The sequence below is a fragment of the Macroventuria anomochaeta genome (assembly GCF_010093625.1).
Source record: "Macroventuria anomochaeta strain CBS 525.71 unplaced genomic scaffold BU25scaffold_16, whole genome shotgun sequence".
NCBI lineage: Eukaryota > Fungi > Ascomycota > Dothideomycetes > Pleosporales > Didymellaceae > Macroventuria > Macroventuria anomochaeta.
In genome coordinates, this window is record NW_022985377.1 from 44908 (window position 1) to 59704 (window position 14797).

At 53.4% G+C, this 14797-nt stretch overlaps 5 protein-coding genes across 5 annotated transcripts; 1 reads left to right on the plus strand and 4 right to left on the minus strand.

Annotated features, from left to right (window-relative positions):
• Positions 1 to 103: 103 nt before the first annotated feature.
• Positions 104 to 1756, minus strand: BU25DRAFT_458403 (sugar transporter STL1; the record flags this gene model as incomplete). The annotated part of the gene is made up of 1 exon (XM_033710201.1): positions 104 to 1756. The coding sequence occupies one exon, from the start codon at positions 1754 to 1756 to the stop codon at positions 104 to 106; it is 1653 nt and encodes a 550-aa protein (XP_033561692.1).
• Positions 1757 to 2081: 325 nt separating this feature from the next.
• BU25DRAFT_48990 (uncharacterized protein) lies at positions 2082 to 3014 on the minus strand. The gene is made up of 2 exons (XM_033711452.1): positions 2395 to 3014; positions 2082 to 2321 (listed from the first exon to the last, which is right to left on the minus strand). The coding sequence occupies exon 1, from the start codon at positions 2865 to 2867 to the stop codon at positions 2481 to 2483; it is 387 nt and encodes a 128-aa protein (XP_033561693.1). The 5' UTR covers positions 2868 to 3014; the 3' UTR covers positions 2082 to 2321; positions 2395 to 2480.
• A 1655-nt stretch (positions 3015 to 4669) lies between these two features.
• BU25DRAFT_392606 (nucleotide-binding domain-containing protein) lies at positions 4670 to 6363 on the minus strand (the record flags this gene model as incomplete). Its single annotated transcript, XM_033704661.1, has 3 exons — positions 5496 to 6363; positions 5199 to 5432; positions 4670 to 5120 (listed from the first exon to the last, which is right to left on the minus strand). Exons 1-3 carry the CDS (start codon positions 6005 to 6007, stop codon positions 4670 to 4672), a joined length of 1197 nt encoding a protein of 398 aa, XP_033561694.1. The 5' UTR covers positions 6008 to 6363.
• Positions 6364 to 6644: 281 nt separating this feature from the next.
• BU25DRAFT_392608 (C6 transcription factor-like protein) lies at positions 6645 to 9472 on the minus strand (the record flags this gene model as incomplete). Its single annotated transcript, XM_033704662.1, has 5 exons — positions 6645 to 7536; positions 7583 to 8930; positions 9023 to 9077; positions 9131 to 9162; positions 9223 to 9472. 5 exons carry the CDS (start codon positions 9470 to 9472, stop codon positions 6825 to 6827), a joined length of 2397 nt encoding a protein of 798 aa, XP_033561695.1. The 3' UTR covers positions 6645 to 6824.
• A 325-nt stretch (positions 9473 to 9797) lies between these two features.
• BU25DRAFT_439934 (nucleotide-diphospho-sugar transferase) lies at positions 9798 to 14020 on the plus strand. The gene is made up of 5 exons (XM_033709132.1): positions 9798 to 10243; positions 10293 to 11290; positions 11980 to 12704; positions 12751 to 13485; positions 13567 to 14020. The coding sequence occupies exons 1-5, from the start codon at positions 9957 to 9959 to the stop codon at positions 13636 to 13638; spliced, it is 2817 nt and encodes a 938-aa protein (XP_033561696.1). The 5' UTR covers positions 9798 to 9956; the 3' UTR covers positions 13639 to 14020.
• Positions 14021 to 14797: the final 777 nt, after the last annotated feature.

Genomic DNA, 14797 nt, shown 5'->3' on the forward strand with positions numbered 1-14797 from the left:
TCGGGTATCTTTCCTGCACATGTATCAAGCCATGCATCGGCAAGCCGACGCTGAAGCGCACACAGTGCGCTCATTCGTAACCATAATGACCAGCGTTCAAGCTCTAAGCAGTAGGAGCTCCGCGGGGAAGCATGTCCTCCTGCGCGGAAGTGTTCTTCTCGCTACTCTTCTTCTCGTTGTAGTCACCGCCGGAGCCGGCCTCCTCGTCGGAGGTGTCGTCCATGCCGTACTCGCGGTTGTACTGGGAGATCTCAGACTCGTCCATGGCGGGAAGCTCCTTAGCGGCCAAGACGTAGCTCTTGTTCTCGAGGTAACCCTTGGCGAAAATGAGATCGATCTCCTCAAGGGAGCGACCGGAGGTCTCAGGGTACAAGAAGTAGATGACGGGGAAGAAAATGGCGTTGAGAACGGCGAAGAACAGGTAGGTGTAAGCGCTGATGCTGGAGATCAGAACGGGAGTGATCATGACAATGAAGAAGTTCCAGAGCCAGTTGGAGATGGTGGAGGTAGCGTTGGCCTTCGCACGGGTCTTGATGGGATTGATCTCAGCGGGATACAACCAGGGCAGAGGCAACCAGGTGGCACCGAAGAATGCAATGTAGGTGAAGAGACCAACGGCGGCACCCTTAGCGGCGGAAGGAGTGTCTGGTAGCAAACATCCGAAGGTGAGAATCATAGACAAGCACTGTCCGACGGTACCAATCAAGAAGAGCTTGCGGCGACCGATGCGCTCAACAAGGAACCAAGAGGTGGTAGCAAAGATGGAATAGACAACCATGTTGATACCACCGAGGAGCAGGGCCAAATTGTGGGTAGTGCCGAGAGCGTTCTGAAACAGAATGGGGAAGTAGTAGATGACAGCGTTGCAACCAGAAAGCTGCTGCATCATCTGGGAGGAAGCACCCAAAAGCATGCGGCGGAGATGCTGAGACTTGCCATTGGTGAGGACAGCGGAGAACTTGGTCTTTCCGCCACCACCAGCCAGGCGGATGGCCTCCTTGATGATGTTCATCTGAACTGTAACCTCAGGGTCGTCGCGAGGAAGACCGTTCAAACCAGCCATGACAGTAGCTGCTTCTTCCTCGCGGTGGTGGGTAAGAAGCCAGCGTGGGGACTCGGGAAGCTGGGTCATCATGATAATGACGATGATGGCGAAGACACACTGGAAAGCGATGGGGAATCGCCAGGTGAAGTTGTCAGGGCCGTAAAGACATCCGTAGTCGATCCAGTAAGCAATCAACGTGCCAACGGCAACGTTACCGCCCTCAATGCAGATGACCTTTCCACGGTTCTTCGCACGGCAGCATTCAGCCTGGTAGGTAGGGATGGTCGAGGTGTTGATGCCGTTACCGATACCAGTGATGCATCGTCCAATGATGAATTGCGCAGTAGCACCGCCGTTGGGAGGAACTGAGGCAATCTGAATGATGACACCAACGATCATAATGGAAGCACCGAGGAAGATAGAGTTGCGACGACCAAGCCTGTCTCCAAAGGCGAAGATGAAGCAGGCACCGATGAAACAACCGACAGCGTAGATAGCGACAACGAAACCTTCGTAGGTAGGATCACCGTCAACCTGGGGGAAAGCTGCAACGAATGCGGGGGCGGAGACAATACCGGACATGACACCTTGGTCATATCCGAAGAGGAGGAAGTCGGTGGTAGCAACGATGGTGATCAGGACTTGCAACATCCTGCCAGACTTGCCCCAGTAGGTGGGCACGCCCGACTCGTTTTCTCTGTGAGGTGCCATGGTGAGGACTGATCAACGAAAGCTGGAGAGAGATACTGGGGGTTGTACGGCGGGGAGAGGGTCACTCTTTAAGTGATCGTCTCAAATGCCACGAGCCAAACTTCGGCAGCGTCTGGTGTGAAGGTAACGACCAACGGTCCACATGGTTCCACATTTACCAACATCGGTCTGACACGAGAAGTACACTAGATAACGAATTTTACATTATCTCGGACTTGGCTGTGGTTGCAGTGATGTCGCTGACGGCTAAGGCGTCAGATAAAGAGTGGGTATAAGGCGAACGAAGCAGGGTCCTGAGTGGATCAAGATCCCTTGTGGCCAATCTTGGAGAGGAGCGGGAGTACGCTTGGGGTGGAACAAGAGCTCGGCAACCAGTAGCTTTCGTCTTAGACCGAGGCTCCTCCGCGTTGCGTCATAGTCTCATTACTTATATTGAGTCCCTTGGGGCTGGGGATTGCGGAGGATTATTGGGTACGGAAGTTTGCCGACTTGCTCGCAACACCAGCGAATGGTAGATTTTTCTTCGAAAAGCTTCATCGCAGCCACTCGCGTTTGGCGCCTCTGTCTATTCAGAGCACAAACAGACGTCAGTCGATGCAGGTACAAGGACTTCGTTTGGGCTTTCTCGGGCAACGTACCATAATTACTCGATAGCGTCCGAAGTTTTCACATGAGGCAGCGTTGCTCGTCTCAACATCCCCATGTTGACGTCACACACCGGTGACTAAAATCCATCCCATGCAGGGTCGAAACGACCGTGCGGTGTGCGGCTCTGCAGCCTCTTCATCTTGGCGCCGATCTTATCCAACTTGAACGTCACTGGTGGAGCCGCAAGCCTTTTACTGGCGGCCGGGAAAGACTTTCTCACGTTTGGCAACGCTACCGCACCAGCACGAGGAGTTGATGTGATGGGGAAAGCGGGCGCCAGCGACGTCATTGCGGTGAGCACCCTCAAAACGCTCAAGTGTTTGAAAGACATGATAGGAAAACTTGGTGTTGTTGTGAAGTTTCCTGGCTCGGTGACGGCAGCGTTACCGACGCAAACTGCGCGGTATTTGCGGCATGCGTACGTGTGGGTTCGAGAAACCCTTCCATCAACCACAGTTGGCATGAATCTCGCTGATCATGATCCCTTATGCACGTTGAGCGATGGAATCGCGGTGTGTGGGCAGATTCGTGTGGGGATTGTAGGTGCGACAGAGCGCTTATGTAGCTAGCGTATGCGCCGGTACTTCCTCATTCGATTATCCGGCAGGTGAGCCGCTTCACCACGCGTGCCTGTCGTGCGTGCAAGCGCTGCCTATCTTCACCACTCTCAGCACAACTTCAAAGTTTGATCTTCAAGAACCGTTTGCGCGGTGTCAACAGACATCTAGATGGACCTGGAAAAGCATTACAGGTGTCAAAACACCACAGTCCCTACAGATGGCAGGTCCCACTCTGGAAGCTCACCACGTTCTGCAGCAACATCCTGACTCCACCGGCTATGACGGCGTAACATGCGAGGATATCACGAAACCGCGTCGTGGCACCCCTGCAGAACTACTCGAGGGAACTTGTGAGCCTCTCGTTGGTGCGAATTGCTAGTGTGTTCTGCATACAGTAATTTGTTCCACTATCGTAAGCCGCATCTCTCACCGTCTTTGCCAAGTTATATCCCTTGGGAACACGTCCGCTTCCGAGCGAGGCTGTGTTGAGCCTCATGCATGCACTGACCGGAGCCAACCGTTCGGCAAGAGCAACCGGGCGTTGTCGTGATGAGCTGTTCTGAGGTGCCGTCCGCGGAATACCTCAGCGGCGCAGGATGAGACTCACTGAGCCGCTTCGGTGCAGCTGCCTCCGTCTGCTAGCATCGCAGCTACAAGTGACCATACCCAATCGCTGCCAAGGCCTCAGACGCAGGTGGCTTGCCTGCTGTATTCGTATCTCCTCGACACTGAACAATTGTCACTTGGCGACTTCGATCATTACTTCTTGTTCACAGTGGAACTTCAACAATAGGCAGCCAAGAGCGGACGAGAAATATCGAAAACCACGCACATGTAGTTTCTTGGCCTCCTCAAGGCGAATTCTTTGCAGCACATTGATACTCACGAATTGACTTACCTCGCTGCTTCATTACGACTGCCTTAAATGGGCGAAAATTCGACAAGTGACGCAAGAAACTCTCAGCGAACTGGGCTCAGGAAAATTAGTCCTTGAGTCGCAGGATGTCAACTCTCCTCATAAGTTCAACCTCACGTTGCAAGAGGACAAGCGTGAACACGAGCACAAAAACAATCACAAACACACGGACAAACAACGCACCTCATCTCCTCGCTCTCGGAAAGCCCTTTCCCCGGCCCTCGGTTTCGTTTTGCAACTTCTCCGCACCTTCTGCTATAAATTGTGGAGAGGTTCCACACCACCATACACAAACGCTACCAACCGATAGTGCGACTGTAGCACAGCCGCGCAGCACGCAACAACAAACACGCGCAGGTGATCACAATAAGCGCTCGCTTTTAGCTTTCAGGCAACCCTTCAATACTTTGGGGTTGTCGTCGAAGCGGGGAAATCTAACACCTCAGGTCCATAAGATGCGTCCACTTTTGGTCATGATGATCGGCAATGCATTACCTGGAGAGGATGGGGACTCCTTCTCCAGCAAAGCGAAACATAGTCCAAAGATCAACAGTGTCAGACCCGTGACTGTTGTGATCGATACAGCATGCAGCTCCACATTGTATTGGATTGGACACACGCTTATATCCTCAGTCACATCTCTTCCCACACCTTCCTTGCCGTATAGGCTGAACCGGATACTAAACTCCTTCATGGAAAATAGCAGAGATGCTGATTATATTATAGCCGTTCTTTTACATGTAGTATACTTTACGACTCGATCTTTCGCTCTGCCTAATCACACAGAATTCATAACTTCGCACTCGGACTCAGTGCCTTCTGCACCAACTCCAGCACCCTCTCCGCTGTCCCCCAACTAGCCTGATACCCTGCTCCAGAATGTCCATACGCATGTACAACCGCAACGTTCCACTTCTGCGTCTCCTTCTCGATCTCAATCCTTGGTCCACCCTTCCTCGAAGCTATCATCCGTATTAGCAAAGCCCCAGACACCCACAACATACACCTGTACTCACGCCGCAGCCCAATATTCCTAGCAATGATCTGCAGATCCTCCGGCTTCCCCAACTCTGGCGCGAGTTTGCATGATCTTTCGAGGATCTGCGCTTCGAGCTCAGAATCCCATTCATTGCTCCAGTCGTTGTCCTGGCGACTACCGCCCAGAATCACGCCCCCGCCGAGGGTGCGCGGGAACACGTAGGTTGTCGTTGGATCGATGCGTTTCGGCGAGCTGTAGTACCTGTCCTCGTCAGTCTTATAGCTTCCAATTATCAGCATCCTGCGAAGAGTAAGAAAGTAGCGAACAGGGAGGGGTTACGTCTGCTCGTGTTCGTACATTCTCTTCATGGGCGTCTTTGGCTCCGCGACGAGCACTGTTTGGCCGCGCGTGGGGTACATGTTCGTGTCGCGGACGTCTTCTAGTTTGAGTGCTCCCAGACCTGTCGCGTTGAGCAAGATGCTTGTGTCTGGGTGTGAGGCGAGCAGCTCTCTGATGGATGAGAGTTGGCGCCGCTCGAGCTTGACGCCTTTACTGAGGGCTTGGGATTGCAACCTACACTCTCATATCAGCGTCTCCAGAACTCCTTCGTGAGTAGGTGAGGGGACGGAAACGTACCATTGCAGATACACCTGCGTGTTGATCCGGAAAGTGCTCGGGAATTCAAGTCCAAACACTGCTCCCTCCGGGAGTTCTTCATTTGTTAAGTTTCTGAGCCCACCAACAAGCTCGTCATACCAAATCCTCCCCGTCTGTGGTGTCAGAAGATTCGTCTGTTCAATCGGCGCACCAAGCACAGCCCACATCTCCTGCCTGCCCAATCCGGCCTCATTGCCCTCCCCCTTCCTCTGCACTTTGCACCCATGCACATCTTTTCCATCCATGATTTCGCCAAAGCGATTGAAAGTGACGAGATCGTATTTTTCAAGCGGTCCGTTGTCGTTGGCCATGGACGACCAGTTTGCGCCCGCCCAGGGAGAGGTGTATTCTATGGAGCGGTCGCCGGGGAAGTGTTTGGCGATTATGGTGATTTTGGAGGAGGGGTAGGCATGGGCTAGGACTATGGAGGAGGTGAGGCCGATTACGCCGGCGCCGAGGATGGCTATGTGTTCAGGGTCTGAGGCTGTCATGCTGGCGTCGTTGTTGTTGGTGTTGTAGTAGGATTGTTGAATTGGACTGTAATGGTGGGGTTGAAGGGTCAAGTTGAATGTGTTTGGAGACTGAGACTGAGACTAAGAACAAAGAGGACCAAGAGTATATATATGGCTTCCAGAAGTATTCATTTCGTTCAATGAGTCGTCGCTATTTTCGTATCTTGATGTCTGTCCGAATACCGCGAGGTCCGACGGATAACGGAAAAGGAACACCAGCAAGCGGCGTGCACGAGTATACGGCCCTTATCCTTTGACTTCAAGACTTGAGATGACTCGAAATCTTGATATATCGAGAGGAAATGGCATAGAAGTACAAGAAAGCGAGAGAAAATGTACTTACTATCCAATAGGAATTGATAATTTAGGGTCGGTGTTCGAAGCAGTGATGTTTGGAGATCCGGAATGAAGGCACGCTTGAGAGCGTGGGGGTGACCGGCATCGGACCGCCCCCTACACTGGGCATAGCGTATGCTAGAGCCGACGAGGTACATCACCCGATATCGAAAGCCCATGTGCTCTTCTCCTGTACTGTTAGCTTCGCCAGATTCGTGTGAGTCCCAGGGCGCAGATGTTACAATCAGGAGGCAATTCAATATCTGTGGAGTGATAACAGCTCAAGTATTGATATTGTCGAGGCAATAGTAAGGGGTATCTATAGGAATGTAGAGGATTTTTGACAGCCTGGAAGCCGCCAAAGCATATACAAAATCGCAAGACGTCCCCAGAAGACCGAAGTCCAGTTTTCGCTTTTCCGGACCAATAGCTAACACCAAAACCAGACGAAATACGATGATTACGCGGAGCCTTTGATGAACCAATCTGAGCTAGCATCGACCATGTAGTTTGTGATATTGGTCTCGTTGCCGTAGCCACCCTCTGGCATTTGCATATTCCCATCTGTTGTGGGATATGTAGTCATGGTGTCCATCGAGACGGGGAGTCGCGGCATGTTGAAGAAGTCGAATACATCGAGATACTCCAGTTCGTTAGGCGCTGGAGTGCGAGCTGGCGTCACAGATGGCATGCCAGCGGCGCCGTCAAACTTCGGTTGGCGTGCGATGAGGAAGTCGAGATCGAATGCGCATCGTCGCATGTCGGCCAAGATCTTGACTGTTGAAGGTGTGACGCGCTCGCCGCCCATGCCGGCGCTATGCTGCGATTCTTGATACTCGGATAGTACTCGAGACAGGAGATTTGCATAGCGTGCGCCCACCTCCCAATATTGACCTAGGTCTTGGAGGGTGCTGACCAGGATGTTGATCGACGAATCGACGCGGTGATCAATTGTTGAGCCATGCACCAAGAGTACACGCGCTGCTACCCAGCATGAGAAAGCAAAGGGTGGACCAAGTTTTGTCAGCAAACCGCTGTCGCGCACCGAAGCGCACAGCGCTGTGATGTTCTCTACAGCACTCAGACACCGCTGGCTGGCACTGAAAGACGGCGTGAAGATGGGTGAGCGATGGGTTGGGTACGCTGCGGACGAGTGAAGACGAATGACAGTCCTGCAAACATCAGCAAAGACCGAAGTAAAGGGCTGCTTGAACTTACGTATGGAAAGCAGCGTGCAACATCACCAGGCCGCTGTTAAGGGTCTTGTTGCCTCCTGGTTTCGAGAATACCCTCGCTGAGTTACCATACTCAGCAGGTAGGTTGTACTTCCATTGCTCAATGGCATTGTCAAGCTCTCGGTACTCGCTCTGCCATTTCTCGACATCAGACAATGATGTGATATCCACCGGCTTCTTCAAGAACTTGTGAATACGAGTCAAGATCCCGAGGATCTCTACGTAGTAGGAGAACGATCCCAGGTTCTCGGGTCGGTTCATGCTGTAATCCGTCCTGGTCTTGGTATGGAACCATCTGGTCTCGATAGGCACGTTGCGAGCGTAGAGGTCATCTCGGCAAGGGAGTCGTCGGTCGATCTCGTTCTCGTCCAGCGCAAATTCAAATGCAGTTGCCACTGTCGCATAGCGATCGAGAACATAGATCATCCAAAACAGCCTGCGACGACTCTCTTCCTCGATCCAGTCTTTGGGGGTGGGTAGCACGTTCGCGCGCAATGTATAAATGGACGCATATTGTGGGGCAACCATTGGCGAGTAAGTCTCCATGGACAGCCCCAGCTGCACCACAGATCGTGTGATGAGGGCAAGCAGGTTCCACCCTGGAGGCCCGTTGGAGCACCCAACCACGTCAAGCGCGAGGATGACGAGCGCCTGCAAAGACTTGACAGAGCTGTTCTCGATGCCGTAGAGTAGGACCTTCTCTTTTGAGTTCTTGTGATATCGTGCTCGCTTGTCGGGGGTCAATCGCTGATCAGACGAGAACTTGACAGTGGTGGCCACGACTGAGTGCAGTATGATGCGATCCGCCTCGTCCAAGCTTGAATCGCCGAACAACGAGTTGAGTGTTGACTGTCGGTGCAAGATAGGGCACCAGGGGTATATGTGCTTGAAGAACAGATCGACCAGCCCATACAACAGGTCGTACGGCGGAAAGTCTGCATCAGCTTGACCTAGCGCTCTCGACATGGAAGGCGCAAACTGATCAGTGATGAAGGGCGTGTATCCATCTCGTTGCATGCCTCCCAACCCAGGCTGCGTCTCCTCAGGCTGACCACTGTAACCATTGCCTGATATCGAGGCCGATCTGGCGTCCAAAGTGTTGCCAAAGCCATTCTGTATTGCATTCTGGGAGGGAAACGTCGATTGCGGCTTCTGTATGAAGAGCGCAGTCTCGGGACGGGGGATGTGGGGCGTCTGGATGACTGGTGGGCTCCGAAAAGTGGCCACTTCTTGCGGGGATGGCCCGGACGCTGCGATCTGATTCTGCGACAGGTGGTTGATCTGCGACTGCTGCTGTACAATGAGGTTTTCGAGCTTGTCCAGGCGTGCCTCTGCTTCAAATCAGTCACCTGTTCTGAGACACTTTTGCAATATTACGGGCCTCGGTCGATTGGCAGCGGGCAATGCAGGAAGGTCTACTTACCAAGCTCACGTCCATAGCCAGCTCTCAAGCCTGGCTTCTTGCGCGGTAGGTAAATCTGCACGTAGCCGTCAGTCGGTAGTTCTTTGGTGTCGTGCGACTTGAACTTACACATGTCGAGTGATTCTTCAGGCACCAACCACCTGTAGGGTGCTGATCAGCACATGATCGAGATCATGACGTTGTATATATGATCAACTTACACGCTGGATGACCGCGATCGCATTTGACTTTGCGTTGCTTGCACGTCTCGCAGCTCACGCTCAGCTTCTCGCGTTTGCGCTTCGAGCCGCTCTGGCTTCTGCCGCCATCCTCGCCACTCTCTTCCTCGCCAGCGCTCCAAACCTCGTGATCATCGTCGCCTGGAGAGTGGTGAGACAATTTTGACGTGCCATTGGGACTCGTCTCCTGATTGTACGCAGTGTTTGCGATGTTCGCAGCCGTCGCATCCATTGTTAGACAAGGCGTTTGGAGCGAGCTCGCTGAGCGTGAACTCGGTTTCCTTTCTGCCGAGGATGTGAGCGGGGTTAAGGGTTTTGGCTGCTACCCCAGATTGTGTATTCGTCCATTAGCCTCATCTCCACGACTTCTGATTGGCAGTGAGGGTTAGCCTCGTGCTCAGATGATCCGCGAAACCTACTTAATCGCTGTATCGAATTTCGAATGATTAGATGCCGAAATACCTCCTTCTACCGCCGTCCAAGGCCGTGTTGTGTCCGGTCGCAAAGTGGACGCACCGCGTGAGTCCGGCCTGCTCGTCGCAGCTTTTCGCAGCGAGCTCGACCGAGAGAGCACTCTGGCGCATTATTTTCCGCGTGGGGGAGCATTCCACCTGATTGAGCAATGTATTTAACACTCCCACGTCCTCGGCCTTCCAAGTTTTACAGACCCCTCACTTTTGCTGCGTCCTGATCCTGCTGTCAAACCTCTATCCACCATGCCTCCCTCTACCCAAAGCAGCTCTGTGAAGTCGTTCCCTACGATCAAGCATGTGCGCACCTTTCTCACTCAGGGTCCCGGATCTGGCGGCGACTACCACAATGTGCACGGCGGCCATTGGTTGATCGACAGCAAGATCTCGACTCCCATGTCCCAGTATGAGAAGTACAGAAAGTCAAGAACCAGCTGGGGAATCAATGTCCTTGGATCTTTCTGCGTAGAGCTTGAGGCTACAGACGGCACAAAGGGTTTTGCGACTGGCTTCGGTGGCCCGCCAGCATGCTGGTAAGCATGTAATCGCATCAATTCACGAAAGTCAGCTGACATGTATAAGGTTGGTCGCAGAACACTTCGAGCGTTTCCTGGTCGGGGCCGACCCTAGAGATACCAACTACCTGTTTGAGCAGATGTACCGTGGAAGCATGTTCTACGGTCGCAAGGGTCTTCCCGTCGCTGTTATCTCCGTTATTGATCTCGCTATCTGGGATCTTTTGGGCAAGATTCGCGGCGAGCCCGTCTATAAGATGCTTGGTGGATCAACTCAGGAGAACGGCAGGCTCAACTTCTACTGCACTGGCCCTGAGCCGGCTGCAGCCAAGGCGATGGGTTTCTTCGGTGCTAAGGTCCCTCTTCCATACGGCCCTGGCGAGGGTGTTGAGGGTTTGAAGAAGAACGTCGAGTTCCTCACCAAGCATCGTGAGGCAGTTGGACCCGACTTTCCTCTCATGGTCGACTGCTACATGTCCCTTACTGTTCCCTACACAATCGAGGTTGTCAAGGCTACTGCACACCTGAACCTCAACTGGTGGGAGGAGTGCCTTAGCCCTGATGACACCGATGGCTTCGAGCAGATCAAGCGCGCACACCCCAGCCAGAAGTTCACTACTGGTGAGCACGAGTACTCGAGGTACGGCTTCCGCAAGCTAATCGAGGGCCGCAACCTCGACATCCTCCAGCCAGACGTCATGTGGGTCGGCGGTATGACAGAGCTCATCAAGATCGCTGCCATGGCATCAGCCTACGACATTCCCGTCGTTCCCCACGCTTCGGGACCATACTCATACCACTTCGTTGTCTCGCAAGCCAACTCTCCTTTCCAGGAGTACCTGGCGAACAGCCCTGACGGAAAGTCTGTCCTGCCAGTCTTCGGCAATCTCTTCACCAACGAGCCCATCCCCACCAAGGGCTACCTCGATGTCAAGGACCTCGACCTCCCCGGTTTTGGTCTCGAGCTGAACCCCAACGCTGGTCTCATTGATGCTGCACGAATCCTCAACCCTGCACCAGTCAAGGCTCTGAAGTCTGCTGAGGAGCAGGAGGCTCAGGCCAACGGTACCGCGAACGGCTACTAGAGCATTGCTTTCTTTTCCAACGGCGTTTTGGGGCGCATTGCATCTGTGACACAGCTGGCGTTGAACAAGCGCGTTGTGTTGCTGCACGTCTAGATGGTTCTGGCGTTGTGCATGAGGGGGCTTTGCATTTGCAAGCCCTGGGTCAGCAATTACGAGAGCACGACTTCATGTCGAAAGACTGTTATGTAGTTCATGAACAATCAAAAACCTTCTCAAAAGAGTCGCCTTTAGTTGTTATTTTTAGTTCAATAATGATCTCCAGGGCCCATGACTCTATTCCTGTCCCACACCGCCCTGACAGCGATGTTGGAGCAGCATTGCGAACGTTAGGTCTCGGAGTTGCCTGCATGCAAGGCACCTCAATTCGGCCTTGAAAGAACTCACAACATTGAATCATGCGTCTGAGTCGTGACGGAAGCTGTGTTGCTCGCTGAGATCTGCGTGTCTCTTGCTTCTTCTCGCGCATGTGCGGCAGGGACGCGGTGTGAGCTTTCCACGCCAAAGTGGGGCAATGCGCAACATTGAGCAGGCGCAGCCAGCTCAGTCTCTGTCAGTTTCCATATAAACAAAGCTTCCCCTGAATACATCCGCTTCACCCACACTGCTGCAATTGTAATTCCATCCCCTTGATACCCCACCATACATATTACCCCGCTTGCATCATGGAAGCCATCAAAAACACCGTCAACGAGGCTCTTGAGAAGCTCAATCTCACTGGAGGTGCACAGGCTGCCCCAGCCAAAGAGCCTACAGAGGAGCAGCTGAACGAGCTTAAGTCGAAGTACAAGAAGGCCGGCCAGGAGCAGGTCTTTGCCTTCTACGACAAGCTCTCCACAGCAGAAAAGGCTGCTCTCTTCGAGCAGCTCTCCAACTTCAACCCCGACTACATCAACGAGATCACAGAGAAGGCCCTGAAGCCTGCACAAGCCGAGTCTACTGAGACAAAACTCGAGCCCCTCCCCGAGAGCGCCACATCGTCGACCCTCGACACACAACAGGATGACTTGGACAAGTGGTATGACATCGGTCTGGACCTGATCGCTGAGAACAAGGTCGCCGTTGTCCTGATGGCTGGTGGCCAGGGCACACGATTGGGCTCTTCGGACCCTAAGGGCTGCTTCGACATCGGCCTCCCCAGCAAAAAGTCGCTGTTCCAGCTCCAGGGCGAGAGGATTGCGAAGGCCGAGCTATTAGCCAAGAAGAAGCACGGCAAGGACAGCGTTACCATCCCCTGGTACGTCATGACCTCTGGTCCTACAAGGAAGCCCACCGAGCAATTCTTTGAGAAGAACAACTACTTCGGTCTCAAGAAGGACAACGTCGTTGTTTTCGAGCAGGGCGTGTTGCCCTGCATTTCGAACGATGGCAAGATCCTGCTCGAGAGCAAGTCAAAGGTATGTTGAAAGTTCTGCATCACATGCGTTCTGCTGACAATTCTAGGTTGCCGTGGCCCCTGATGGCAACGGTGGTATTTACCAAGCTCTCATCCAGTCTGGCGTCATTCAGGACATGGGCAAGCGCGGCATCCAGCACATCCACGCTTACTGCGTCGACAACTGCCTTGTCAAGGTCGCCGATCCCCTCTTCATTGGTTTCTCGGCGTCGAAGAACGTCGACATCGCTACCAAGGTCGTCCGTAAGCGCAACGCGAAGGAGTCTGTTGGTCTCATCCTGCAGAAGAACGGCAAGCCCGATGTTGTTGAGTACTCGGAGATTGACAACGAGACAGCAGAGGCCAAGGACTCAAAGAACCCTGAGCTCCTGAAGTTCCGTGCCGCCAACATTGTCAACCACTACTACTCGTACAAGTTCCTCGAGAGCATCCCCGAGTGGGCAAAGAAGCTGCCCCACCACGTTGCCCGCAAGAAGATCCCATACGTCAACACTGAGACTGGCGAGACCGTCAAGCCTGAGAAGCCCAACGGCATCAAGCTTGAGCAGTTCGTCTTCGACTGCTTCCCCTTCCTCAGCCTCGACCAGTTTGCCAGCATGGAGGTCAAGCGTGAGGACGAGTTTTCGCCTCTCAAGAACGCACGCGGCACCGGCGAGGATGACCCGGATACATCTAGGCTGGACATCATGACCCAGGGTAAGAAGTGGGTACAGGCTGCCGGCGCAACCGTCGTCAGCGAGGAACTTAAGGCAGGCGTCGAAGTCTCGCCGTTGATCTCATACGTAAGTCTGCTCCAGAGTGTGCTGAGACCACACGCTCCACCATCAAATCCAAAACTGGGCTCGTGTTAACATCATCTACAGGGCGGCGAAGGCCTCGAGTTCCTCAAGGAGCGCACCATTGAGGCACCGGCTGTCATCGAGTCTGAGGATTAGGAAATCCAAAAGACATGGAATGATAACGCGGTCGTTCACCTGGAAGAGCACAATTGGTGCCACACTGGACCTGGTGATCTGTTGATGCCACGTCCGATGCCTCTCATCAACCCTGTCAGAGATGATGACCGACCACAGTTGACTGGTCCACCCAAAAGATGTGGGACTAAAAAAGAAATAGACATGATTGAATGAAACCAGTTGAGGACTTGACTGCCGCCAAAGGCTCCAGAAGCATGTTCGAAAGTCGCGGGGCATCACTTGACTTCCAATCGGCAGACCTACTGTAACTACCTACTGAGTCTTTCGCAAAGGTAGGGGACTTTGACTGAACTAGAACACTGTTCTAGCGCTCAGTTCTAGTTCAGCTTAGCAATCGAGTTCATCATCGGTGCACATGACAGCACAAAAGAGGATTGAATGACTCCAGGATCGCACCGTCAAATGTCTGTACAAGTCCTCCCGCCCTTGACACTGCTGACACCTGCCTACTCAATCGCAAGCCACTGAACCTCCGCATGATCCATGTTTGTGTCAGCCCAGGTGCCATACTTCCACTCCGCTCCCTGTTGTTGGAAATTGCGATGAATGTCTTGAGGGTGTTCTTGAACGGCTGGCCATAGAACGGCGCCCGGTTCGAAGCCTCCTTCTGCGCGCGAGCCACAACATTCCTGTCACCCTTGACACGCTTTCCGTCTTCCTCCGCAGGGTATGCGAGCCACTGCACGCGGACATTTGTGAACTTGCGGTTTGCCCAGGACTCGATCCCGAGGTGAAACGAGTCGGGGCTGATCTCGGTGGCGAAGCAGTTGATGAACATGAAGTTTGTTTGGTGCCACTCGAATTCTTGAATCCAGACGGCGATCTTGGGTGGCGAGTCGAAGGCTTGACTGAACCAGATATGCTGGTCGCAGTCTGGGGAATGGGCTCGGCCTGCTGAGTAGGTTTACACCGTGCCGGTCTCGAGGTGTTCGGGAGAGTTACCCAGCTCCAACCGACCTCGTATCCGTAACAGCCACTCCAAGCTGCCGCTTGGACAGTGAAGCCGCCTGCGTTTACTTCGTGGTGGCTTAGTGATAGAGCTCGTCCCTTGTTCCTTTCGGTATTGACGCAGTTTAGACCGTAGAGTAACTTTGGCGCTGATGGGTAGCGACACGGG

What these genes read in the sequence shown, in the direction of transcription:
- BU25DRAFT_48990 (XM_033711452.1), bottom strand. Translation starts at nt 2,867, where the DNA reads ATGCCAACTGTGGTTGATGGAAGGGTTTCTCGAACCCACACGTACGCA.
- BU25DRAFT_439934 (XM_033709132.1), top strand. Translation starts at nt 9,957, where the DNA reads ATGCCTCCCTCTACCCAAAGCAGCTCTGTGAAGTCGTTCCCTACGATC. An exon ending in GCAGGAGGCTCAGGCCAACG is followed by an intron (nt 11,291 to 11,979) that starts GTACCGCGAACG and finishes GCATCATGGAAG; the next exon opens with CCATCAAAAACACCGTCAAC. An exon ending in TGCTCGAGAGCAAGTCAAAG is followed by an intron (nt 12,705 to 12,750) that starts GTATGTTGAAAG and finishes TGACAATTCTAG; the next exon opens with GTTGCCGTGGCCCCTGATGG.